The 25,046-nt window shown below is 44.1% G+C and overlaps 2 protein-coding genes across 2 annotated transcripts in view; both read left to right on the top strand.

Moving 5' to 3' along the window:
• Positions 1-889: 889 nt before the first annotated feature.
• On the top strand, positions 890-12,491 carry ZNF619 (zinc finger protein 619). The gene is given in 3 exon segments (XM_040246125.1): positions 890-1,505; positions 6,706-6,819; positions 11,062-12,491. Coding segments are annotated over 3 exon segments (1,545 nt in total). The 5' UTR covers positions 890-1,462; the 3' UTR covers positions 12,450-12,491.
• Positions 12,492-16,069: 3,578 nt separating this feature from the next.
• LOC120867740 (zinc finger protein 621-like) overlaps positions 16,070-25,046 on the top strand; it is a 28,630-nt gene continuing 19,653 nt past the window's right edge. Inside the window, exons 1-2 of the mRNA XM_040246144.1 lie at positions 16,070-16,201; positions 16,906-16,989. Coding sequence (XP_040102078.1) covers positions 16,966-16,989 — 24 coding nt within the window. The 5' untranslated portion in view covers positions 16,070-16,201; positions 16,906-16,965. The remainder of the gene's footprint in view (positions 16,202-16,905; positions 16,990-25,046) is intronic.

Raw genomic sequence — 25,046 nt, 5'->3', positions numbered from 1 at the left:
AAGATTGTGTGCTCGATCCTTGGATTAGGAAGATCCCCTGGAGGAAGGCACGGGCAACCCACTCCAGTATTCTTGCCTGGAGAATCCGCATGGACAGAGGAGCCTGGCAGGCTACAGTCCGTGGGGTCCCAAAGAGTTGGACAAGACTGAGAAGGCGATGGCACCCCACTCCAGTACTTTTGCCTGGAGAGTCCCATGGACGGAAGAGCCTGGTGGGCTGCAGTCCATGGGGTCACGGAGGGTCGGACACGACTGAGCGACTTCGCTTTCACTTTTCACTTTCATGCATTGGAGAGGGAAATGGCAACCCGCTCCAGTGTTCTTGCCTGGAGAATCCCAGGGACGGGGGAGCCTGATGGGCTGCTGTCTCTGGCGTCGCACAGAGTCGGACACGACTGAAGCGACTTAGCAGCAGCAGCAGAGCGACTAAGCACACACAGCAAGTGTTAGCGCCATAACTTAAAGCATCACAAGTATAATGTAGAATCTCTGTCCTTGACGAAGTGTTAACTTGGCGTAAGCAGCCACAGATACCAGCTAATGCGCGCGCTGTCATCCGGTATCTGGCTGGCGGGGGAACCATGGAGAAAGGCCAGCCTCCGGGCTTCCTAGAGAGGCGCCGAGAGCGCCAGTTGGGAGCGCTTCCGCCTTAGCTACGTTCGGTTATGGCACTCGCGCTCACCGAGTTGCCGGGAATTCCGCGATCCTGTTCCCTGGTGGCGCAGTCCTCCTCATCCTGGAGCTTGCGGAGCAGAGGCCTCTGAAGCTCCGCGAGCCTGAGCACAGCCCTCTGCTGGAGAGGAGCAATCGATCTTTCTGCCCTGAAGGGCCAGCCCGACCTCCTTCCTCTGACTCCCGGTACTCAGGGTAGGGACCGGTCACGTTTGGAGTCGCCTGTTTCCCAGGGTGGAGTGTGCAGATCCGGATGCGGGCTTCGGTTCTCATCGCCCAACTAGGAAGTTAAACGTTTTACCCTTTCCTCCCGGGGCCAGAACTCCGCTTGCATTTTGTTCTGCAGCCCTTGCAGAGATCCAGAGGCCTGCATTACCTACTTTCTCTGCAAAAGCTTGTTTGGGATCTTTGCCAGCCATGGTCGGTCAATAGAAGCATTCAGTGCAGACTACGTAGTAATGCATTCAGAGTGGGCCAGGGATTTTCTTAAAAGTCAGATGTTCTGCAGTCCTTGACTCTTGCTTCAGAGATTCTCTCTAGGAATTTCTGTCCTCATCAGGCAAATTTGTAGAGTGTACAAAGGAGCAGTGGCAGCGAGCAGTGCATCCCTGTTGGGGGCGCAATGAGAACATCCAGAGTGTTCTGAGAGTATCTTTCCTAGGGTAGTGGTGAGGAGACTGAGGGAGGAAGAGGTGGCAAGTGTGAGAAACAAGATAGGGTTATTCTCACTGTGGTTCTTCCTCCTCTTAGCTCTCCTGGTTTTTGCTTTTCCAAACAGAAAGGGTAGGGCATGAAGCCAAGGGTCATCAGCCATTCTCCAGACATGGTCCCAGGTGAGCTGAGACCATGCTTTTTCCAGCTTTCCACATTCAGAACAGATATGAAAGGGCATTACAGGACATGCTTGGCCAGTCCTGTGGTTAGCTTTGCATCCATCAAAGAGTATGGCAAAGGAGTATGTTAGGGGAGTTAATGAGGGAGAGTAGAATAAATTTGGAAGGATCAGGTGTGAAAAGAGGGAAGCACCAGCCTAGAAATTCTAGAAAGTGAGAATCTACATCCAGGCAGACCATGAGGACGGTACACAGATGAACAGTTTGGCCTGACCACGGGGCTCATTAGAAAGGCAGAACCTCATCTACTGAATCAGAATCTACATTTGTACAATATCTGGGGAATTAATGGGCAAGTTAAAATTTGGGGAGCACTAGTCTGTGTGGCAATACACAGAGGAAGGCCACCTCCTGAGATTAAACAGGCATGCCCACAGGAGGCGTTCGCTCTGCAGACCACAGAGTCAGGGTGCAATGAAACCCAAATTGGGAGCATTGGAGGGTGTAGATTGATGAGAGAGGTGAATTCTTGGACAAGTGCTGAGTTTGGTGCTGAAGCCAGTGCCTCCACTGCAAAAACTGCAGCTTAATCTGTGTTAAAAGGCTGTATTCATTGTTGGCACAAATTCATGCAGCATTAAAGGACGTTTTCCCTCTCAAGTTTTCTTACTGATAGAGGATGATTTCAATGAATTTCTCTCCAGAGTCCTAGACCGTGCAATGAGAAAGCTGGTGTGTCATGTAATGGATGTATCATAAAATGAGAAAGCTCCATCCCAGAAACTTAAGAGCAGTGTGTATGTGGTTCATTTTTCTGGACCTTGGATCATCCACTTCTGTTTCAGCACTTAAGCCAACATCAGTTCCATGTTAGGAAAAATTTTAACATCTTTGGGGTCAGTCTTTTCTCTCCAGGGGCTTTGCCTAAAGTATGGTAGTCATGGGGGATTATGTTCCACTAAGAAACCCCCCAACTGAGGAATTCCCTGGCAGTCCAGTGGTTAAGACTCTGGGCTTCCACTGCAGTGGGTGTGGGTTTAATCCCTGGTCAGGGAACTAAGATCCTCCATGCTCTGTGGTGTGGCCAAACAAACCCCAAGTGACAGTGGCTTAAACGTGGCTTAAACAGGAAAAAAGCTTCTCTCTCACACCAGAGAAGTCTGGGAGAGGCAGTCTAGGGCGAGTGTGATGGCTCCACTATCATCACACATCCAGGTTCTTTCTGTCTTTCTGCTCCACCATCCTAGCACTGGCTTTCCTGCCCAAGGTTACTTCACAGTCTAAGGTGGCTGCTTGATCTCCAGCATTCGTGTGCATTCCACCTAGAAGAGGAGATGCTAAAAATGCAAACCTCTCAGCTGTTCTCTTTTAGAAACCTCTTAGAAGTGAGGTAGATGGATGGATAGATAGATTAACTGTCAGTCTTTGCTACAGTCTCTTATGAGAAACATTTGTTATTTGGAATCATCTAGGAAGTTCCCCCAATCTCATCTGTTGTAATAAGTGCTGAGATTTATATATTATCATGTGCCAGGTGATGTTTGCTTTACACATACTAATTCATTCCATCCTTACAAGAGCCTCATCAGCTTGGTATTGCTCAGTTCAGTTCAGTTCAGTTCAGTCGCTCAGTCATGTCTGACTCTTTGCGACCCCATGAATCGCAGCACACCAGGCCTCCCTGTCCATCACCATCTCCCGGAGTTCACCCAGACTCATGTCTATTGAGTCCGTGATGCCATCCAGCCATCTCATCCTCGATCGTCCCCTTCTCCTCCTGCCCCCAATCCTTCCCAGCATCAGAGTCTTTTCCAACGAGTCAACTCTTCGCATGAGGTGGCCAAAGTACTGGAGTTTCAGCTTCAGCATCATTCCTTCCAAAGAAATCCCAGAGCTGATCTCCTTCAGAATGGACTGTTTGGATCTCCTTGCAGTCCAAGGGACTCAAGAGTCTTCTCCAAAACCACAGTTCAAAAGCATCAGTTCTTCGGCACTCAGCCTTCTTCACAGTCCAACTCTCACATCCATACATGACCACAGGAAAAACCATAGCCTTGACTAGACGGACCTTAGTCAACAAAGTAATGTCTCTGCTTTTGAATATGCTATCTAGGTTGGTCATAACCTTTCTTCCAAGGAGTAAGCGTCTTTTAATTTCATGGCTGCAGTCACCATCTGCAGTGATTTTGGAGCCCCCCAAAATAAAGTCTGACACTGTTTCCACTGTTTCCCCATCTATTTCCCATGAAGTGATGGGACTGGATGCCTTGATCTTCATTTTCTGAATGTTGAGCTTTAAGCCAACTTTTTCACTCTCTTTCACTTTCATCAAGAGGCTTCTTAGCTCCTCTTCACTTTCTGCCATAAGAGTGGTGTCATCTGCATATCTGAGGTTATTGATATTTCTCATGGCAATCTTGATTCCAGCTTGTGTTTATTCCAGTCCAGCGTTTCTCATGATGTACTCTGCATAGAAGTTAAATAAGCAGGGTGACAATATACGGCCTTGACGTACTCCTTTTCCTATTTGGAACCAGTCTGTTGTTCCATGTCCAGTTCTAACTGTTGCTTCCTGACCTGCATACAGATTTCTCAAGAGGCAGGTTAGGTGGTCTGGTATTCCCGTCTCTTTCAGAATTTTCCACAGTTTATTGTGATCCACACAGTCAAAGGCTTTGGCATAGTCAATAAAGCAGAAACAGATGCTTTTCTGGAACTCTCTTGCTTTTGCATGATCCAGCGGATGTTGGCAATTTGATCTCTGGTTCCTCTGCCTTTTCTAAAACCAGCTTGAACATCAGGGAGTTCACGGTTCACGTATTGCTGAAGTCTGGCTTGGAGAATTTTGAGCATTACTTTACTAGCGTGTGCGATGAGTGCAATTGTGCGGTATCATAGTTTTTTAGATGAAGAAATTGAGGCACAAAAACTTAAGTGTCTCATCTAAGTTCATACAGGTAATGGGTATAGTGGTGGAATTTGAACCTAGGGAGTATGACTGTAGAGCTGGATTTGTCAGTCTCAGCACTGTTGATGTTTCGAGCCAGGTAATCCTTTGTTGTGGGAGACCCTCCTGTGTACTGGAGACTGTTAAGTAACATGCATCCGTGGCCTCTAACCACTAGGTGCCAGTAGCATCACCACCCCCGGGAGGTTGTGGCAACGAAAACGAAACCGTCTCCAGACATCGCCACATATCCCTGCTGGGCACAATTGCCCTCCACTGAGAACCACAGCTCTAAAGTCTCTGCTGTTTGCCATGAATCTGTGCTGCCTCTGAAACCTACTTCCCATGTAGGGGAATCAGCAGCCCCATTGATTTTTTTTTTTTTAGCCCCATTGATTTTTTAAAAATGTATTTGTTTTATTTTTGGCTTTGCTGGGTCTTCGCTGCAGCACACAGGTTTTCCCCTAGTTGCAGGAGGCGGGGGCTGCTCTCTAGGGGTGTGGGCTCCTAATTGTCGTGGCTTCTCTTGTTGCAGGGCACGGCTCTAGAGCACGGGCTCAGTAGCTGTGGTGTACGGGGTTAGTTCCCCCATGCCCTGTGAAATCTTTCTGGACCAGGGCTTGAACCCCAGTCTTCTGCATTAGCAGGCAGAGTCTTAACCACTGGACCACGAGGGAAGTCCCCTGTTAATTTAATAATGGAGAGGGAGGAAGTGTCAGCAAAGGAATGAAGCAGAATGATGAGAGATGGAGCTGGATGTTGAGAACCTGCGTATTGAAGAGAACAGAGAACAAAGGGTACATAAGCAATTAGAGAGGTGTGGAGGGTGGAAGCCCTAATGTGAGGGAAGATGGTCAGGACTGTGCTCTCAGCTACTGACTCTCAAGGAAGTAGAGTCAGAATATTAACATTCAGGGTCAGCAAAGTGTCTGTTCTCCACTGTTCAGTAAGGGAGCCACTAGCTACAGGTACCTATTTAAGATAAAATGAATTAAAATTAGAAATCCAGTTCATCAGTCACACTAGCCAACTTTAGATTTCCTGGTCAAGGTGCTATCTGATTTCGTCACTGTACAGTTATTATTTTTTCCCCCTGCAACTGATTGGGAATCATTTAAAATCATGCAGATATCCTGCTCATCAACATTTCCCCCTAGATTTTGCATCTAGCAGTGGTTCTTGTCTAAATGGGTCTTTACAGCGATGGCTACAAGTCCTCTGCTTCTTCTTGTGGCTCTTTTTTCCAGGACACGCCCTCCCTGAAGTTCAGGCCCCTCCCTTTGCCTCCGGCTAGGGCTTGAGAAGAAGCCTGTTGTTTCAGGAGCCAGTGACCTTTGAGGACGTGGCTGTGTACTTCACCCAGAACCAATGGGCCAGCCTGGACTCTGCGCAGAGGGCTCTGTACAGGGAGGTGATGCTGGAGAATTACACAAACATAACTTCCTTGGGTGAGTCCTCCTTCCTTCCTTCCTTCCAGCTGCTGCCCTTGGGGGCTCCTGGCTTCCTCTATAATGTATCTGGGATCTCCAATACCACCAGAATTGATGCTCCATGAGCTGAGCTCCCGCATCCTCAGTTGCAGGAGTAACTAACTACTGGAGAAAGATCTGGGTTCATTTCAGTTTTAAACAAGACTTCCCCGAAATTCCGTGGCAGTCCAGTGGTTAGGACTCCACCCTGCCAGGGGTGTGGGTTCAATCCTTGATTGGGGAACTTAGATCCCACAGGTTGAACAGTGTGGCCAAAGTGAAAGTGAAGTCGCTCAGTCATGTCCGACTCTTTGCGACCCCATGGACTGTAGCCTACCATGCTCCTCCGTCCATGGGATTTTCCAGGCAAGAGTACTGGAGTGGGGTGCCATTGCCTTCCAGTCTTCCTTCTTTCCCCATGTGAGTTCTCCTGGGAAGGGCTTTGCCCTGGGGTCAGAGCACTGAGAAGGTTCCATATTCGTTCCTTCACTCTTTCAGTTCCCTGGAGGAGACTATCGCCCCATCTTCTCTGTGTGAGTCTCCTAAGGCCTTCTGTACACACTTCCAGTGACAATGTGGACTTCCTGTGCTTTCAGAGCCAGAATAAGCTTGCTAGGCAAAACAGTTTGAGCCCTCCTTTCATCCCCAGAGTCTCTCCACACTGGCCTCCCTTCATCTCCTGGGACGTCACTGCTTTTTCCACCTGGCAAAGCAGAGGGTAGACTGAGAGGGGTCTGAGGAGACTCTCTTCAACTTTCTATTCCTTTTCTGTGTCCTTCAACAGCATTTTCATTCCCCAAATCAGATCTGATCTTCTGGCTGGAGCGAGGGGAAGAACCAGGGCGCCTGGATCCTTGGACCCTGACTGGGGGAGAGGACCCGAGAGGCACCTGCGGAGGTAAGCAGGAGAACCTGCCATTCTCTTCTCCATAGAGCTTCAGCCCCAAACTGGAAAAGACTAGTCCAGACCTTTCATTTTCTGTCATTCTTCTTTGTAAAGCTAAAGGATTTCAAACCTTTAGTAGTGCAGATAGACTTCTGTTGATTAACTTAAGAGTATATACAAAACAGAAAACTTGTTTCTGTAAGGACATTTTGTATGTGTTTGTGTGTGTATGTGTCAGAGAGAAACTGTAGCAGAAGAATGGACTTTTTATAAATTCCTAAACACTAAATTAGGAAGTAGCTTTTGAAAGAAACCCTATTTATTTTGGGAGTGTTTTTCTATTTTTGTTAAAAGAAAATGCCATTGGCATCTTGATAGAGGTTGCATTGACTCTATAGATGTCAGCAGTATTGACTTTTTTTTTTAAGATTTATGTATTTATGGCTGTGCTGGGGCTTCCTTGATGTGTTCAGGTTTTCTCTGTTACAACGAGCAGAGGCTACTCCTCCTTGTGGCTCAAGGCTTTTTTGTTGCAGTGGCTTCTCCTGTCGCGGAGCACAGGGGCTGGAGCACAGGCTTAGTCGTGGCGTACAGGCTTAGTTGCCCCGAGGCATGTGGGCTCTTCCTGGAACAGGGATTGAGCCCATGTTCCTGGCATTGGCAGGTGGATTCTTAACCAGTGGACTGCCAGGGAAGTCCAGTGCTGACATTTGAACAGTGATAATTCTCCCAGCTCACGAACATGCTATATTTCCCATTTATTTCTGTCTTCTTTGGTCGTTTTCATCCATGTCTTGTAGTTTTCAGAGTAGAGATCTTTCAACCCCTCGGTTAAATTTATTCCTAAGTATTTTAGTGTTTTCGATGCTGTTATAAATGGGATCAATTTCCTTATTTCTCAGAAAACTCATTGTTAGTGTATAGAAAGTATTCAGATTTCTATATGTGAATTGTATATCCTGCAGCTTTACTGAATTCACTGATTAGATTTAACTGTTCTTTTTGTTGAGTCTGAAGGATTTTCTATATTTTAAATCTTGTTCTCCGCAAATAGAACAAATTGTATTTCTTCCTTCCCAATTCTGGTACCTTTTCTTTCTTTCTTCTTTTTCTTTTTGTTGTCTGTTTGCTTTAGCTAGGATTTTCAGCATTGTGTTAAATTGGAGTGGTGAGAGTGGACGCTCTTATACCTAATATTAGAGGAAAAACTTTCAACCTTTCACTCTTGAGTATGATGTTAGCTGTGGGCATTTCATTTATGGCCTTTTTAATGTTGACATATGTTCCTTCCCTGTGGCGGTGGTTTAGTTGCTAAGTCATGTCCAACTCTCGTGACCCCATGGACGATAGCCTGCCTGGCTCCTCTGTCCATGGGATTCTCCAGGGTTAGAATACTGGAATGGGTTGCCATTTCCTTCTCCAGGGGATCTTCTCAACCTCAGAATCAAACTAGTAACTCCTGCATTGCAGGCAGATTCTTTACTGACTGAGCTACAAGGGAAGCCCATGTTCCTTCTCTACCTAATTTGTTAAGAGTTTTTATGGTGAATGAATGTTGAATTTTGTGAAATTCTTTTCCTTTACCTATTGAAAGTGAAAGTCGCTCAGTTGTGTCAACTCTTTGCAACCCCATGGACTGTACAGTCTGTGAAATTCTCTAGGCCAGAATACTGAAGTGGGTAGCCTTTCCCTTCTCCAGGGAATCTTCCCAGCCCAGGGATCGAACCCAGGTCTCCCACATTGCGGGTGGATTCTTTACCAGCTGAGCCACAAGGGAATTCCTGGAGTGGGAAGCCCACAGGGGAAGAATACTGGAGTGGGTAGCCTATCTCTTCTCCAGCAGATCTTCCCAACCCAGGAATCGAACTGGGGTCTCTTGCATTGCAGGCACATTCTTTACCAACTGATCTTTAAGGGTAGCCTTTAACTATTGAGATGATCATATGATTCTTTTCTTTCATTCTATTCATGTGAAGTTTCACATCAGTTGATTTGTGGAAAGCATGTGTATTTATTGGGAATGAGTGGTTTCCTTTTTTGTCTTTTGGCTAAAGGGTCTCCATTCCTCAACCAGGAAACAGAAGAACCCCTGCCCTGCTGCAGTGAAAGCATGGAGTCCTAACCACTGGGCTGCCAGGGAATTCCCCTTTTTTGAAAGATAATGAATTGAAGTTAAATGTAAAGAACTATCCACAGATTTGGTGGATAGTCTTTCTCATTCAATTGCCCCTGTTCTTAAACTCCCTCAATCCCTAATGCTATTCAGAACCTCTGTAAACCAAGTGCCCCTTTCTTACTCACCCCAATTCTGTCTTCATCTGTGCCTTTAGGTTGACTCCAACACTTGAGCCCACCTTGATGTAAAAAGCTTTCCCAGGGGCCCACCTGCAGTTGTCAGTGTCTCCCTTTGCCACAGCTGCACATTGTCCATTTAGCCTGTCAACAGCTTTGTCCAGTAGGACTTTTCTGCAGTGGTGGAAATGTTATGTATCTGCACTGTCCAATATGGGAGCCATTAGCCACATGAGCATTTGAAATGCTGGTGATACAACTGAGGAACTGAATTTTTAACTTTGTTCCATTTTAATTAAATAGCCACATGTGGTTGATGGCCCTAATCAGACAATGCAGCCTAAAACAATTTTAAACACAGCCTCCAGCTGCCTCTTTTACTTTCTAGATCAGTGGCTGTCAAGCCCTAGTGTGTGTCAGAATCACTTGCAGCACTTGTTAAACACAGACTGCTGGATGCCACCTCCAGAAATTCTAGTTTGGTAGACTGGGGTAGGGCCTGGGAACCTGCACTTCTAATGAGTTCCCAGACCATGATGGTCCTGGGACCACATTTTGAAGACCTCTGTTCTTGAGAATCTTGAACTGTGTTTTTAAAATTCTGGGTTGCAACTCCTTAGTGCGTTGTGCTCATCATTTGAAAATTAGACTAGATTGGGCTAGACTTAAATAAAATAGACCAAACTAGTATAAAATCCGTCATATATTCATCATTCTTAGTAAGGGTCGTGTTCTTCGAAACTCTTGTTTCCATGGGATCTAAACAGTGAGTCAAGGTCAGAAACACTTGAGAAACACTAAGCTAGCAGTTTCACTTGGCAAATCCTTGGTGCCTGGAAAGGCAAACATGGCTTCTCTGTTGTGGCGCCACCAGTAAGAGTGTGGGTCCCCCTTCCCCACCAGTGGCTGTCTGCAGTCCTAAAAGGGCCTGAACCAGCCATGTCTTTTTTCCTTCCACAGTTAAGTCTCTCTCCCACTGGACAGCACACGGGTTTCACAGTTACGGTCCTTTTATGAACCCCTCACAACCCGCAGTGTTACAAACCATCCTTTCCCCAGTCAGGCTTGCAATATAAAACATTTCTTTAAACATTACAGGATATTCTAAAGCATTTGGACAGTTTCTTGCCTTGACGGGGACCTTGAGATCCGCTGTTGCAGACAGCATCTTCCAGCCCCCTGAATGCTGTGTGCTGTGAGAGCTGCTTACCCAGCTCTTTTTGCTCCAGTTTAAAGATCTTCTTCTTCAACCTCAGCTCCATCTGCTTTCTTTTCTTTTGGCCATGCATTGTGATTTGTGGGATTTTAGTTCTTGACCAGGGATTGAACCCAGGGCCACAGAAATGAGAATGCTAAGTCCTAACCACTGGATTGCCAGGTCATTCCCTCCCTCTGCTTTTTTAATTGCTTCCCATTCAGCATTTTCTCCACCCTATTCCTTTTTTTTCTTCTTCCATTTGTCTCCACTAATAGTTTTTGCTGTCTGTACTGATTTTGTTGTCCTAATGGCATTGCTTGCTTTCTCTACCTCCAATATTTTTACTTTTCCTTCAGGGTATCATCAGGAGGCTATGTCTCTCTCCAAAAGTACACATGTCCTGGTCATGGCATTAATAGTACTGCTTAATCCCTTTCTCCTTTCAGCATAACTAGGTGACTGTTATGTTTTCTTTTATTTCTTTTTTTTTTTGGATACCTTTATCATTATATAATACCCTTTTTTTTTGGTTACAGTCTTTGTTTTAAACTGTATTGTGTCTGGTATGAGTATTGCTACTCCAGCTTTCTTTTTATTTCCATTTGCATGGAATATCTTTTTCCATCCCTTCACTTTCAGTGTTTGTGTGTCTTTATTACTTAAAATTTTTATTTCATATTAGAATACAGTTGATTAACAGTGTTGTGTTTCAGATGTACAGCAGAGTGATTCAGTGATATCATGTAATGTTTTCATCATGCTAGGTGGTGAAACCAAGACTGAGAACGGAGGGCAGACTGCAGAGCTGGGCATTTCGAAGGGACCAGAGTCTCACAAGTTGATAACGGAGGTGCTGCTGGTGGTTGTTCCCAGGCACCCTCTCTTTGAGAACAGCTTAGAGAAGCTGCAGCTGTTTGACCCAGGGAAGGAAAAACACTCAAAGAACGGCGATTTCACAGATTTGCCAGTCCAGGATCATCCATCCTCCACTGTTGAAAGAGAAGAGATAGCCAGACAATTGGAAGGAAGCTGTGGTATCTGCATGCATCTCATTACTAAGCAGGGCCTCCCTAGAGAACAGGTATTTTATAATTGTGGTGAGTGTGGCAGATATTTCAACCAACATTCAGACCTTCACCAGCATCAGAGAATTCACATGGACAAGAAGCCCTACAAATGCAAAGAATGTGGCAAAGCCTTCAGATATAACTCAAAACTGTCACGGCACCAGAAGATCCACACTGGGGAGAAACCGTACCCTTGCCAGGAACGTGGACAAGCCTTCAGTCAAAACTTGCACCTCCTTCAGCATCAGAAACTCCACGGGGGAGAGAAGCCCTATGAATGTAAGGACTGTGGGAAAACCTTCAGCTACAACTCAAAACTTATCCGGCATCAGCGAATCCACACTGGGGAGAAACCCTTTAAGTGTAAGGAATGTGGGAAGGCTTTTGGGTATAACTATGACCGCGTCATCCATGAGCGAATTCACACTGGGGAGAAGCCATACGAATGTAAGGAGTGTGGGAAAAGCTTCAGTTCAAATTCAGTCCTGATTCAGCATCAGAGGATCCACATCAGGGAGAAACCTTACAAATGTAAGGAGTGCAGCAAGGCTTTCCGCTGAAGGTCGCTGTTTCTTCAGCACCAGAGGTTCCACACTGGGGAAAAGCTCTATAAATGTAACAAATGTTGGAAAACTTTCAGTTGTAGCTCACGCTTTATAGTACATCAGAGAATCCACACTGGGGAGAAACCTTATGAATGCCAGGAGTGTGGGAAGGCGTTCAATCAGAAAATCACCCTGGTTTAGCACCAGCGAGTTCACATTGGGGAGAAACCTTATGAGTGTAAAGTGTGTGGGAAATCCTTCAGATGGAGCACAAGTTTCATTCACCATCAGAAACTGCACACCAGGAAGAAACCTGACCAAGTTACAAGGCCATCCCCGGTGAAGCCCTGCCGCCCCACTTCAGTCCTATCCCCTCTGTCTCCCCAACATGCACGACCTGCCCCAGCCATGCCGGGGGCTCCCCTGTCTTGTCCACGGGCACTGCTGCTTCCTCCTTCTGTGCCTCTCTTCCTGTTGCTCTTGTTAACAAGATGTTACTTAATACTTGTTAACCTTTCTCCTGCTTCATTTTTTACTTGAAGGCCAAACTTGCCTGCTACTCCATGTATCTCTTGACTTCCGATTTTTGTATTCCAGTCCCCTATGATGAAAAGGATGTCTTTTTTTGGTTCTTTTGTTAGTTCTACAGTGTCTTGTAGGTCATCATAGAACCGTTCAACTTTAGCTTCTTTGGCATTAGTGGTTGGGGCACAGACTTGGATTGCTGTGATATTGAATGGTTTGCCTTGGAAACAAACAGAGATCATTCTGTTGTTTTTGAGACTACAGCCAAGTACTGCATTTCAGACTCTTTTGTTGACTCTGAGGGCTAGTCCATTTCTTCTAAGGGATTCTTGCCCATAGTAGTAGATATAATGGTCATCCAAGTTAAATTCACCCATTCCAGTCCATTTTAGTTCCCTGATTCCTAAAATGTTGATGTCCATTCTTGCCATCTTCTGTTTGAGCACTTCCAGTTTACCTTGGTTCATGGTGGCTCTGACTTGATTCAGTAAAGCATCTGACTGCAAGGCGGGAGACCTGGGTTCAATCCCTGGGTCAGGAAGATTCCCTGGAGAAGGAAATGGCAACCCACTCCAGTACTCTTGCCTGGAAAATTCCATGGATGGAGAAGCCTGGTAGGCTACAGTCCATGGGGTTGCAAAGGGGCAGACACAACTGAGCGACTTCACTTTCACTTTTTTTCTTATGGACCTAACATTCCAGGTTCCTGTGCAATATTGCTCTTTACAGCATTGGACTTTACTTCCCTCAGCAGTCACATCCACAGCTGGGTGTTGTTTTTGCTTTGGCGCCATTCCTTCATTCTTTCTGGAGTTATTTTCCACTGATCTCCAGTAGCATATTGGGCACTTACCAACCTGGGGAGTTCATCTTTCAGTGTCCTATCTTTTTGCCTTTTCATACTGTTCATGGGGTTCTCAAGGTAAGAATATGAAGTGGTTTGCCATTCCTTTCTCCAGTGGACCACGTTTTGTCAGAACTCTCCACCATAACGTCTTGGGTGGCACTACACAGCATGGCTCATAGTTTCATTGAGTTAGACAAGGCTGTGATTCATGTGATCAGTCTGGCTAGTTTTCTGTAACTGTGGTTTCCATTCTGTCTGCCCTCTGATGGAGAAGGGTAAGAGGCTTATGGGAGCTTCCTGATGGGAGAGACTGGGTCTTGTTCTGATGGGCGGGGACATGCTCAGTAAATCTTTAATCCAATTTTTTGTTGATGGGTGAGGCTATGTTCCCTCCCTGTTGTTTGGCCTGAGGCCAAACTATGGTAGAGGGTAATGCAGTAATGGCGACCTCCTTCAAAATGACTTATTCCAGCCCTGATGTATTCAGTGCCTCTGACCCAGCAGTAGGCCGCCGTCAACCCATGTCTCCACCACAGATTCCTGGACACTCACAGACAAGTCTGGCTCAGTCTCTAGTGGGGTTGCTGCCCTATCTCCTGGCTCCTGGTGTGCACAAGGTTTTGTTTGTTCCCTCCAAGAGTCTGTTTCCCCAGTCCTGTGGAAGTTCTATAATCAAATCCCACTGGCCTCCAAGGTCAAATTCCCTGGGGGTTCTTAGTCCCTTTGCCACATCCCCAGGTTAGGAAATCTGTGGTGGGTCCTAGAACTTTTGTAACAATGTGAAAACTTCTTTGGCATAATTGTTCTGTTCCACAGAGAGAACATGATTTTCAGAAGATCCATGTAATTGCTTGAGGTGGAAGCATATACCAGTAAAATTTTCTGGGAGCTAGAAATCCACATCAGTTTCTACAGAGGAAGTCTACCAACAGGCAGGCCGCCTCTGCCAATGGTTCACTCCTGTCTTTGGCGGGCGTGGAATTTAGATTTTGGAAGTCACCTTGGGGACATTAGATAGGTAGAGCATGAATCTAGGAGGGACAGGAGGAGGACTGTAAATAACATGACATCAGGCACTTCAGACAATTGTTGGGGAAATACAGGAGGACTGAGTAGTGCAGCAGAGGCAGTGGGCTGTGGAGCCAGGCAGATTACAAAAGGGAGCTGGGCTGGAGCAATGTGCAACAGATGCTTAATTGCAAGAGAATTTGAGTGTACAGTTTATGAAAGGACCCCATCATAGGGCTTCCTAGGTGGCAATAGTGGTAAAGAATCTGCCTGCCAATTCAGGAGACATAAGAGACGTGGGTTTGATCCCTGGGTCGGGAAGATTCCCTGGAGGAGGAAACGGCAGCCCACTCTAGTATTCTTGCCTGGAGAATCCTGTGGACAGAGGAACCTGGTGGGCTACAGTCCAAGGGTTGAAAAGAGTCAGACATGACTGAGCAACTGAGCACAAAAGGTCCCATCATGTGGCATTTGAAACAGCAGAGGAGAAGTCCCTGATACTGGAATACCTGTGGTCACAGAAGAGAAGCCATTCCTGGTTCAGTTTCTATTGTAGTTCTCTAATGTAGTTACACTAACTACAAGATGCCTTTGTAATTAAACCTTTCTGGATAGTAATGCTGAATTTCTCCAAGTTGGGCCTGTAACACACATAGAGTTATATGGTGGGAAAGGGCTCTAAGAATAAAGGCTAATGGCTGTTTCCCTAAACTGTGCCACAGATTGGAGCCCCAGCAGGACTTGGATCTCTAAAAACAACACAGTTACAAAACAGAACAGACTCTCAGGGACTTATTTTGTGCCAGGCACCACCGTAAATACTTTGCCAATCTGAATTCATTTAATTATTATCCTTCATTTATTATTAATAGCTCTTTGTGGGGGGTACCCCCATATAACAGACAATGAAACAGGCAAAGCAACTTGCTGCTGATCCCCCAGTTATTAAGTGGTACAGCCAGGTTTCTGGAACTAGCTAGTTGATGCTCTCAACCCATACACATTTGGCCACAGAAATGGCGGGCACTACTCTTCCCATTTCCAATTCTCCCACAGTGGTGTGGACACAGGACCCAGGTCGCCTGGGCACATTTGGAGCAATGTATGTACCTCAGTTACCTTGAATGGCAACCACAATTGGCATAGACCAGGGACCCCAGGGTAGTCCTCAGGACTGAAACCATTCAGCAGTTTGAACCGGATTCCCAGGCAGATCAGTGGTGAAGAATCAGCCTGCAAATGCAGGAGATGCGAGTTTGATCCCTTGAGGAGGAAACGGCTACTCACTTCAGTATTCTTTCCTGGAGAATCCCATGGACAGAGGGGCCTGGTGGACTGGTACACCGTTGTCCAAATATGAGTGGGTCTAGTTCTATCCTAAAACGTCCCCCACACACCTAGGTCCTAGGAAGGGAGAGGGCTTGAAAAAGGTAGATAGAAACCATGGTTTTCCTAAGGGCTGCCCGGCCTAGGACACAAGCGCGATCCCTGGCGTGGGCCTCTGAGAGATGACACAGCAGGAGTCACTCCTCCAAACTGCGCAGCCCAGACTCCAGATGACCCCCGGAGAAAATGAGGCAAACAGCTGATGAAGCTGTCCGTTAACTGCGGCCCCGCCTGCGCCCAGAGGCCGAGATCTGAATAGATTAGGGCGTCAACAGCGCCGCGACACGCCGCCCCTAATCGGCTCAGCGGTTGGAGTACAAGGGTGGAGGGGCCAGCCCCTAGCGCTGCGTGACGGCGCCCACTAGTGACGTCATGGGCAAGTGCCGGCCAGAAGCCCGCCCTTTCGGGTCACGTGAGGTCGCGTCGCCTGGACCACCGAAATGCGCTGCCCAGAAGTGCGCTGGGCGCCAGTGGTCGTTTCTGTGTGGGCTGTGAGAGTGGTTCTTGGGGTTCGGAGGGGAAGAGGGTAGGTTCTGGCGAGTTTTTCCTGCCAGTCTCGTCCGGCGCCGGCTTCCTCGTTTTCCTTAGCGCCTCGTCAGCACGCTGCCCCTGAACTCGCTTCTCTCTGACCGGATGCCCCGGCGTCTCGGCCTCACAGAAGCCGCAGAGATGGCTGCGGGGCCTCCCAGAGTCCCGGTCCAGACCTTTGCCACCGAGGCGTGATCCTCTTTGTTTAAAAGAAGTTGGCCCAACAGGTCCCCGTGGCCGGTACTGAAGTATCTGATATTTGGGATCTCCTGCTTGCTTGGGTGGAGAGCCTCTTAGGGTCTCCCGTCCCCTGATAGCTCTTGTGACCCTGAATATTTTACTCAATCCAAATCCAGCCACCCTTGTCTCCTCTCCATAGGCACTTTTGGGAGTCAATGACGTGGTCCCCATAAGCACTTTTTTAGGTTTCTAAGTTTGTTCAGACCCAGCACTGCAGGGGCCGAGTTCGCCATGTGTGTCTCGGTCCTCTCGGTGTGAATGGTCCCAGGAGCGCTCTTGGGCAGAAGAGGCAGGTGGTGGATTGTCCCGAATACCAGCTAGACCAATTCATGAGGAGGTGGGGGCCATCAGCCCGTGGAAGGCTGGTAGACTCCTGCCAATGCTGGAAATGAGATGGAAGACTGGGCGGTTGTTGGTGATGTAGAAAAGGGACCATTGCGCTCATGGCTCTTCTTCTCTTAGCTTTTAAGGTTCTTGCTTTTCCAAAGCGGGAAGAGTGCACAGAGCCAGGGGACATCAGCCATGCTCCAAACCACTTGGCCTCAGGTGAGCCTTACCTTCATTTCAGTCTTAAAAGTCACATTAGCTATCGGGTCATTAGGAAGGGACTGAAAAGGCCTAACTTGGCGAGGCTTTGGTTTCCCTCTTGAGTCCATCCCCAGGGCTAAGGTTGTAAATACGTGGTGGAGGAGGTAAGAGTCTTGTGTGTAGAGTGAAGAGTTTGGATATATAGGTTTTAAGTAGAAAAGGGGGGACCCGTGTCAAGAAATTTCCCTAGAACATGAAAATTGAGATCATTTGAGATATTCTACAAATAAAAGTGGTCTGCATAAATATAGAAAACAACTTTGCCTAAAGGGAAGCATGTTGGGGGTGGAGGATAAATTAGGAATATGGGATTAGAAAAAAATAAAATTAGGTTGCTAGGTGAGAAACTGCTTGAGAAAAATTCTCAGTTGAAGAGATTGCTCCACAAATAGTAGGTGTATCCCAGAGAGACCTGCATTGTTCTTTGCATGTGTGCTTTCAGACTAGGCACATAGTGCTGAATAATGCAGACAAGTTCTCCTTTCTCGTGGAGGGTACTTTACCAAAAACAAGTAAGTTGATATCATAAGTCCCTGTTGCTCAAGTGCAGTGCTTCCTAGCAGTGCGGTCCACAGATGGGCAGCATCAGGGTCACTTGGGTCCTTATTAAAATTGCAGATTGCTAGGTGCCACCCTAGATCAGTAATCATACTGGGGAGGAGGGCAGGTCGGGTCAGGAGTCTGGTAGCAAGTTCTGGGGGTGATTCTCATGCATCCTCTCAAATTTGAGAAGCCTCAAAGAAGCTCCCTTTGAAGCTGGTCGTCAGGGAAGCCCTCATGGAGGGTCACATGAGCTTGAGACCTCATGAAAGAAGTAAAAATAGGCTGGAGAACTACTGGAGAGAGAGCCAAAGCCGAACTTGCCAGGGAGTATAGCAAATGTGTCAGCCCTGAGGTAGGGAAGAAAGCTGGGTGTATTCTAGAGACAAGTAAAGGTTAGAGGAACTAGTTCATTGTGAGGTGGAACAACTAGACCCAACTAGTGTCTCAGAGGCCACTATGAAGACTCTGGTTTCACTTCTGAGTTCAGTAGGAAGACCCTAAACAATTTTAAGCAGGGCATGTGAAAGGGATGGATTTACATATCAAAACGATTTTTGGCCCATAGTGGTGAGTTCGATGCAAGAGTGTGAGTCAATTAGGAGGTTGTTGCAGTCCAGGTAAGAGGTTAAGTACTGCTCTCCCTGCTCTCTCATCTTTCTTTTTTTTAGTAGACTCTTTTTTTTTTTTCCAGTGAGAAATTTTAGGTTCATTGCATAATTGCACAAAAAGCACAGAGTTCCCAAATGCTTTCTGCCCCCATACGTCGATAGCCCATTATCAGAGTGGTACATGAATTCAACTGATGAACCTACATTGACATAGTCACCCAGAGTCCATAACTTGCACTAGGGTTCATTCTTGGTGTTGTATATTCTGTGGTTACATGTGTATAAGTGATGTGTATTTACTATTATCATATCATGCAGTGTCTTTTCACAGGCTCTAAAAATCCTGTGTCCTGCCCTCCCTTCCTGGCAACTGTTGATCTTTTTGCTTTTTCCACAATTCTGTGTAGTTGGCATCCTAACCTTTTCATGTTGGTTTCACTCACTCAGTAGTATTCATTTCAGGTTCCTGTGTGACTTCATGGCTTGATAGCTTGTTTTCTTTTTAGCGCTCTATAATTACTCCATTGATTGTACCACAATTTATTCACCTACTGAAGGACCATTTGTTTGCTTCCAAGTTTTGACAGTTGTGAATAAAGCTGCTATAAACATCTTTGTGCTTGTTTTTGTATGGCCATAAGTTTTTAGCTCATTGGGAAAATACCAAGGCGTATGATTGATGGATCATATGGTTAGAATGTGTTTATTCTAGTTTTGTAAAGAGCTGTTAAACTGTCTTCCAAAGTGACTGCACCAGTTTGTATTTTCACCAGCAGTGAATGAGAGTTCGTGTTGCTCCACATCCTCACCAGTGTTTAGTGGTGGCAGTGTTTCAGATTTTGGTCATTCTACTAGGTTTGTTGGGATATCTCATTGTTTTAATTTGCATTTTCCTGAACACATAAGTTGTAGAGTATCTTTTTGTATACCTGTTTGCCATCTGTATAACTTCTTTGGTGACATTTCTGTTCGTGTCTTTTGCCCACTTTTTCATCAGGTTTATTTTCCTGTTGAGTTTTTAGAGTTCTTTGTGTATTTGGGATAATAGTCCTTTATTATGTATGTCTCTTTAAATGTTTTCTCACTATCTGTGACTTGTATTCTCATTTCCTTGAAGTATTGTTCTTTTAAGGTAGTGTTTAATTCCCCCTCATCTTTTCTTTCAAAAATGTATTTCCTTCAAAACCTTCTCAGCTCTATGATGAGTTACTTTTTTTCAGATGACTTTAAATGAACCTCAACTGCTGCATAAATCTCATTGATTTTTTTTTTTTTGGTGAAGAAGTTGATTTTATTGGAATCATAGGCAAAATTTGGGATCGACTTCTTTACAAGTTTGATTCTTCCCATTTAGAAACACTGTATATTATAATTTATTCAGTTCCTCTTATTTATTTTAATAGACGTTTAGTTTTCTTCATCTTGGTTTTACAGGTTTTTGTTGGGTCTGTTCTTAGCTCTTTTCATATGAATGGCATCTTATTTTCTCTCGTTTTGTCTTTTGACTATTTACGGTGATACTTAGGAAAACTAATCATTTTGGTTCGTTTATCCTATATCTAGGTAACTTAATGAATTATTCTGTCAGTTTTAAATGTTTTTCATTGTCTTGGGTCTTGGATATTTTTTTTAAAAGATAGCTATTTCATCTGCAAGCAAAGATATTTATGTTGCTTTTCTATATTTATGTGCCTCCAATCTTTTTAAAAAAATTATTTTTAATTGAAGGATAATTGCTTTACAGTATTGCATTGGTTTCTGCCAAACATCAACATGAGTCAGCCATAGGTTTACCCATGTTCCCTCCCACTTGACCATCCCTCCCACCTCCTTCCTCATCCCACCCCTCTAGGTTGTTACAGAGCCGCAGTTTGAGTTCTCTGAGTCATACAGCAAATTCCCCTTGGCTATATGTTTTACATATGGTAGTGTATGTTTCCATATTACTTCCTCCATACCTCCCAATCTCTCCTCTCCTACCCCCAGCCATGTCCATAAGTCTGTTCTTAATGTCTGTGTCTCCACTGCTTCTCCGCAGATAGTTTCATCAGTACCATCTTTCTAGATTCCATTTTTAAGCATTAGTATATGGTAATTGTTTTTCTCTTTTTGCCTTACTTCACTCTGTATAATAGGTCTAGGTTTATCCACCTCATTAGGACTGACTCAAATGTGTTCCTATTTATGACTGAGTAATAGACCACTGTATATATGTAGCACAGCTTCTTTATACATTTCATCTGTCAATGGACATCTAGATTGCTTCCATGTCCTAGCTATTGTAAATAGAGCTGCAACGAACATTGGGTTACATGTGTCTTTTTCAGTTTTGGTTTCCTCAGGATATATGCTTAGTATTGGGGTTGCTGGGTCATGTGATAATTTTATTTCTAGTTTTGTGAGGAATCTTCATACTGTTCTCCATAGTGGCTGTATCCATTTGCATTCCCACCAACAGTGCAAGAGGGTTCCCTTTTCTCCACACCCTTTCCAGCATTTATTGTTTGTTGATTTTTTTGATGATAACCATTCTGACCGGTGTGAAATGATATCTTATTGTAGTTTTGATTTGCATTTCTCTAATGCAATGAGCGATGTTGAGCACCTTTCATGTGTTTATTAGCCATCTGTATATCTTCTTTGGAGAAATGTCTGTTTAGGTCTTTTGCTCATGTTTTCATAGAGTTGTTTGTTTTTCTGGTATTGAGTGGTATAAGCTGCTTGTATATTTTGGAAATTAATCCTTTGTCAGTTGTTGCATTTGCTGTTTTTTTCCCCCATTTTGAGGGTTGTTTCTTCACTGTGTTTATAGTTTCCTTTGCTGTGCAAAAGCTTTTAAGTTTAATTAGGTCCCACTTGTTTATTTTTGTTTTTATTTCCATTACTCTAGGAGATGGGTCATAGAGGATTTTGCTGTGATTTATGTCATAGAGTGTCCTGCCTATGTTTTCCTCCAGGAGTTTTATAGTTTCTAGTCTTACATTTAGATCTTTAATCCATTTTGAGTTTATCTTTGTGTATGGCGTTAGAAAGTGTTCTAGTTTCATTCTTTTACACATAGCTGTCCAGTTTTCCCAGCAGCACTTATTGAAAAGACTGTCTTTGCCCCATTGTATATTCTTGCTTCCTTTGTCAAAAATAAGGTATCCATAGGTGCATAGGTTTATCTCTGGGCTTTCTGTCTTGTTCCATTGGTCTATATTTCTGTTTTTGTGCCAGTACCATACTGTTCTGATGACTATAGCTTTGTAGTATAGTCTGAAGCGAGGAAGGTTTATTCCTCCAGTTCCATTCTTCCTCCAGATTGCTTTGGCTATTCGGAATCATTTGTGTTTCTGTATGAATTGTGAGATATTTTGTTCTAGTGGGGAAAATGCCATTTATAATTTGATAGGGATTGCTTTGCATCTGTGGGTTACATCTGGTAGTATAATCATTTTCACAATATTGATTCTTTCGACCCAGGAACATGGAATATCTCTCCATCTGTTTATGTCATCTTTGATTTCTTTCCTCAGTGTCTTATAGTTTTCTTTATACAGCTCTTTTGTCTCCTTAGGTAGGTTTGTCCCTACGTATTTATTCTTTTTGTTGCAATGGTAAATGGGATTGATTCTTTAATTTCTCTTTCTAATATTTCTTTGTTAGTATGTAGAAATGCAAGTGATTTCTGTGTATTGATTTTGTATCCTACCACTTTACTAAGTTCACTGATAGTATCTTTAGGGTTTTCTATGTATAGTATCATGTCATCTGCAAACAGAGTTTTACTTCTTTTCCAATCTGGATTCCTTTTATTTCTTTTTCTTCTCTGATTGCCATAGCTAGCACTTCCAAAACTATGTTGAGTAATAGTGGTGAGAGTGGGCACCCTTGTTTTGTTCCTGATCTTAGGGGGCATGCTTTCATTTTTTCACCATTGAGAAGAATGTTTGCTGTGGGTTTATCATACATGGGCTTTATGTTCAGATAGGTTCCTTCTATGCCCATTTTTTGAAGAGTTTTTTTTTTTTTTAATCATAAATGGGTGTTGAATTTTGTCAAGAGCTTTTTCTGCATCTATTGAGATTATCTTAAGATTTTTATCTTTCAATTTGTTAATATGGTGTATCACATTGATTGATTTGCATATATTAAAGAAGCCTTGTATCCCTGGGATAAACCTGACTTGATCATGGTGTATGATCTTTTTAATGTGGTGTTGAATTCTGTTTGCTAGAATTTGCATCTATGTTCATCAGTGATATTGGCCTATAATTTTCCTTTTTGGGGTTTTCTTTGTCTGGTTTTTGGTATCAGGGTGAGGGTGAACTTGCAGAATGAGTTTGGAAGTGTTCCTTCCTCTGCAATTTTTGGAAGAGTTTTAGAAGGATAGGGATTAGTTCTTCTTTAAATGTTTGATAAAATTCACCTGTGAAGCCATCTGGCCCTGGGCTTTTGTTTTGGGGGAGATTTTTTATTACAGTTTCTGTTTTAGTGCTTGTAATTGGCTTGTTCATCATTTCTACTTCTTCCTGGTTCAGTCTTCGAGAGTGAACTTTTCTAAGAATCTATCCATTTCTTCCAGGTTGTCCATTTTATTGGCATATGCAGTGAAGCTAAGTGAAAGTCTCTCAGTCATATCGAATCTTTGCGATGTCATGGACTGTACAGTCCATGGAACTCTCCAGGCCAGAATACTGGAGTGGGTAGCCTTTCCCTTCTCCAGGTGATCTTCCCAACCCAGGGACTGAACCCAGGTCTCCCACATTGCAGGTGGATTCTTTACCATCTGAGCCACAAGGGAAGCCCTTATTGGCATAGAGTTGCTCATAATAGTCTCTCATGATCCTTTGTGTGTCTGTGTTGTCTGTTGTAACCTCTACTTTTTTCATTTCTAATTTTGTTGATTTGATTCTTCTCCCTTTTTTTCTTGATGAGTCTGGCTAATGGTTTGTTAATTTTGCTTATTTTCTCAAAGAACCAGCTTTTAGTTTTATTAATCTTTACTATTGTTTCCTTCATTTCTTTTTTATTTATTTCTGCTCCAATCATAAAGATCATAAAATCATAAAGATTTCTTTCCTTCTACTAACTTTGGGTTTTGTTGTTGTTGTTCTTTTTCCAGTTGTTTTAGGTATAAAGTTAGGTTGTCACTTCGATGTTTTACTGTTTCTTGAGGTACGATTGTATTGCTATAAAAGTCCCTCTTAGAACTGCTTTTGCTGTATCCTATAGGTTTTGAGTTGTTGTGTTTTCATTGTCATTTGTTTCTGGGAATTTTAATTTCTTCAGTAACCTGTTTGTTATATAGAAGCTTATTGTTTAATCTCCATGTTTGTGTTTTTCTTTACAGGTTTTTTCCCCTGTAATTTATATCTAGTCTCATAGAGTTTGGTCAGAAAAGATGCTTGATATGATTTCAATTTTTTTGAATTTACTGAGGTTTGATTTGGAACCCAAGATGTGGTCTCTCTTGGGGAATGTTCCATGTACACTTCAGAAGAAAGTGTATTCTCTGCATTTGGGTGGAAAGTTCTGAAGATATCAATTAGGTTCATTTAGTCTAATATTTCATTTAAGGTTTGTGTTTCCTTATTTTCTGTTCTGATGATCTGTCCATTGGTGTAAGAGGGTGTTAAGGTCCCCTACTATTATTGTGTTGCTGTCAATTTCCTTTTTATGTCTGTTAGCATTTGCCTTATGTATTGAGGTGCTCCTGTGTTGGGTTCAGTTCAGTTCAGTTCCTAGTTGTGTCCAGCATTTGCTGTCCCATGGACTGCAGCTCGCCAGGCTTTCTTGTCAATCAGAAACTCCTGGAGCTTACTAGAACCCATGTCTATTGAGTCGGTGATGCCATCCAACCATCTCATCCTCTCTTGTCCCCTTCTTCTCCTGCCTTCAATCTTTCCCAGCATCAGGGTCTTTTCCAGTGAGTCAGTTCTTTGCATCAGGTGGCCAGAGTATTGGAGTTTCAGCTTCAGGTCAGTCCGGCCAATGAATATTCAGGACTGGTCTAACTCTCACCTCCATACATGACAACGGGATACATGACAACTGGAAAAACCGTAGCTTTGACTAGATGGACCTTTGTCAGCAAAGTAATGTCTCTACTTTTTAATATGCTGTTTAGGTTGGTCATAGCTTTTCTTTCAAGGAGCAGGTATCTTCTAATTTCATGGCTGCAGTCATCATCTGCAGTGATTTTGGAGCCCCCCAAAATAAAGTCTGTCACTGTTTCCATTGTTTCCCCATCTATTTGCCATGAAGTGATGGGACTGGATGCCATGATCTTAGTTTTCTGAATGTTGAGTTTTAAGCCAGCTTTTTCACACTGCTCTTTCACTTTCATCAAGAGGTTTCATCTTTAGTTCCTCTTCACTTTCTGCCCTAAGGGTGCTGTCATCTTTGTATTTGAGGTTATTGATATTTCTCCCAGCAGTCTTGATTCAACCTTGTGCTTCATCCAGCGCAGCATTTGCATGATGTACTCTGCATATAAATAAGCAGGGTGACAATATATAGCTTTGACGTATTCCTTTCCCAATTTGGAACCATCTGATGTTCCACATTCAGTTCTAACTGTTGCTTCTTGACCTGTACACAGATTTCTCAGGAGTCAGGTAAACTGGTATGGTATTTCCATCTCTTTAAGAATTTCCCAGTTTGTTGTGATCCACACAGTCCAGGGCTTTGACACAGTCAATAAAGCAGAAGTAGATGTTTTTCTGGAACGTTCTTGCTTTTTTAAGAGTGAAAAAAAGTGGTTTTCCCTATGTTCTTCAATTTAAGCCTGAATTTTGCAATAAGGAGTTCATGATGTGAGCCACAGTCAGCTCCCAGTCTTGTTTTTGCTGACTGTATACAGTTTCTCCATCTTTGGCT

This window comes from Oryx dammah, unplaced genomic scaffold, assembly GCF_014754425.2.
Source record: "Oryx dammah isolate SB20612 unplaced genomic scaffold, SCBI_Odam_1.1 HiC_scaffold_9, whole genome shotgun sequence".
Classification (NCBI taxonomy): Eukaryota; Metazoa; Chordata; class Mammalia; order Artiodactyla; family Bovidae; genus Oryx; species Oryx dammah.
Note: the sequence above shows the minus strand (reverse complement) of the source record. Positions and strands in the feature narration are given on the sequence as shown.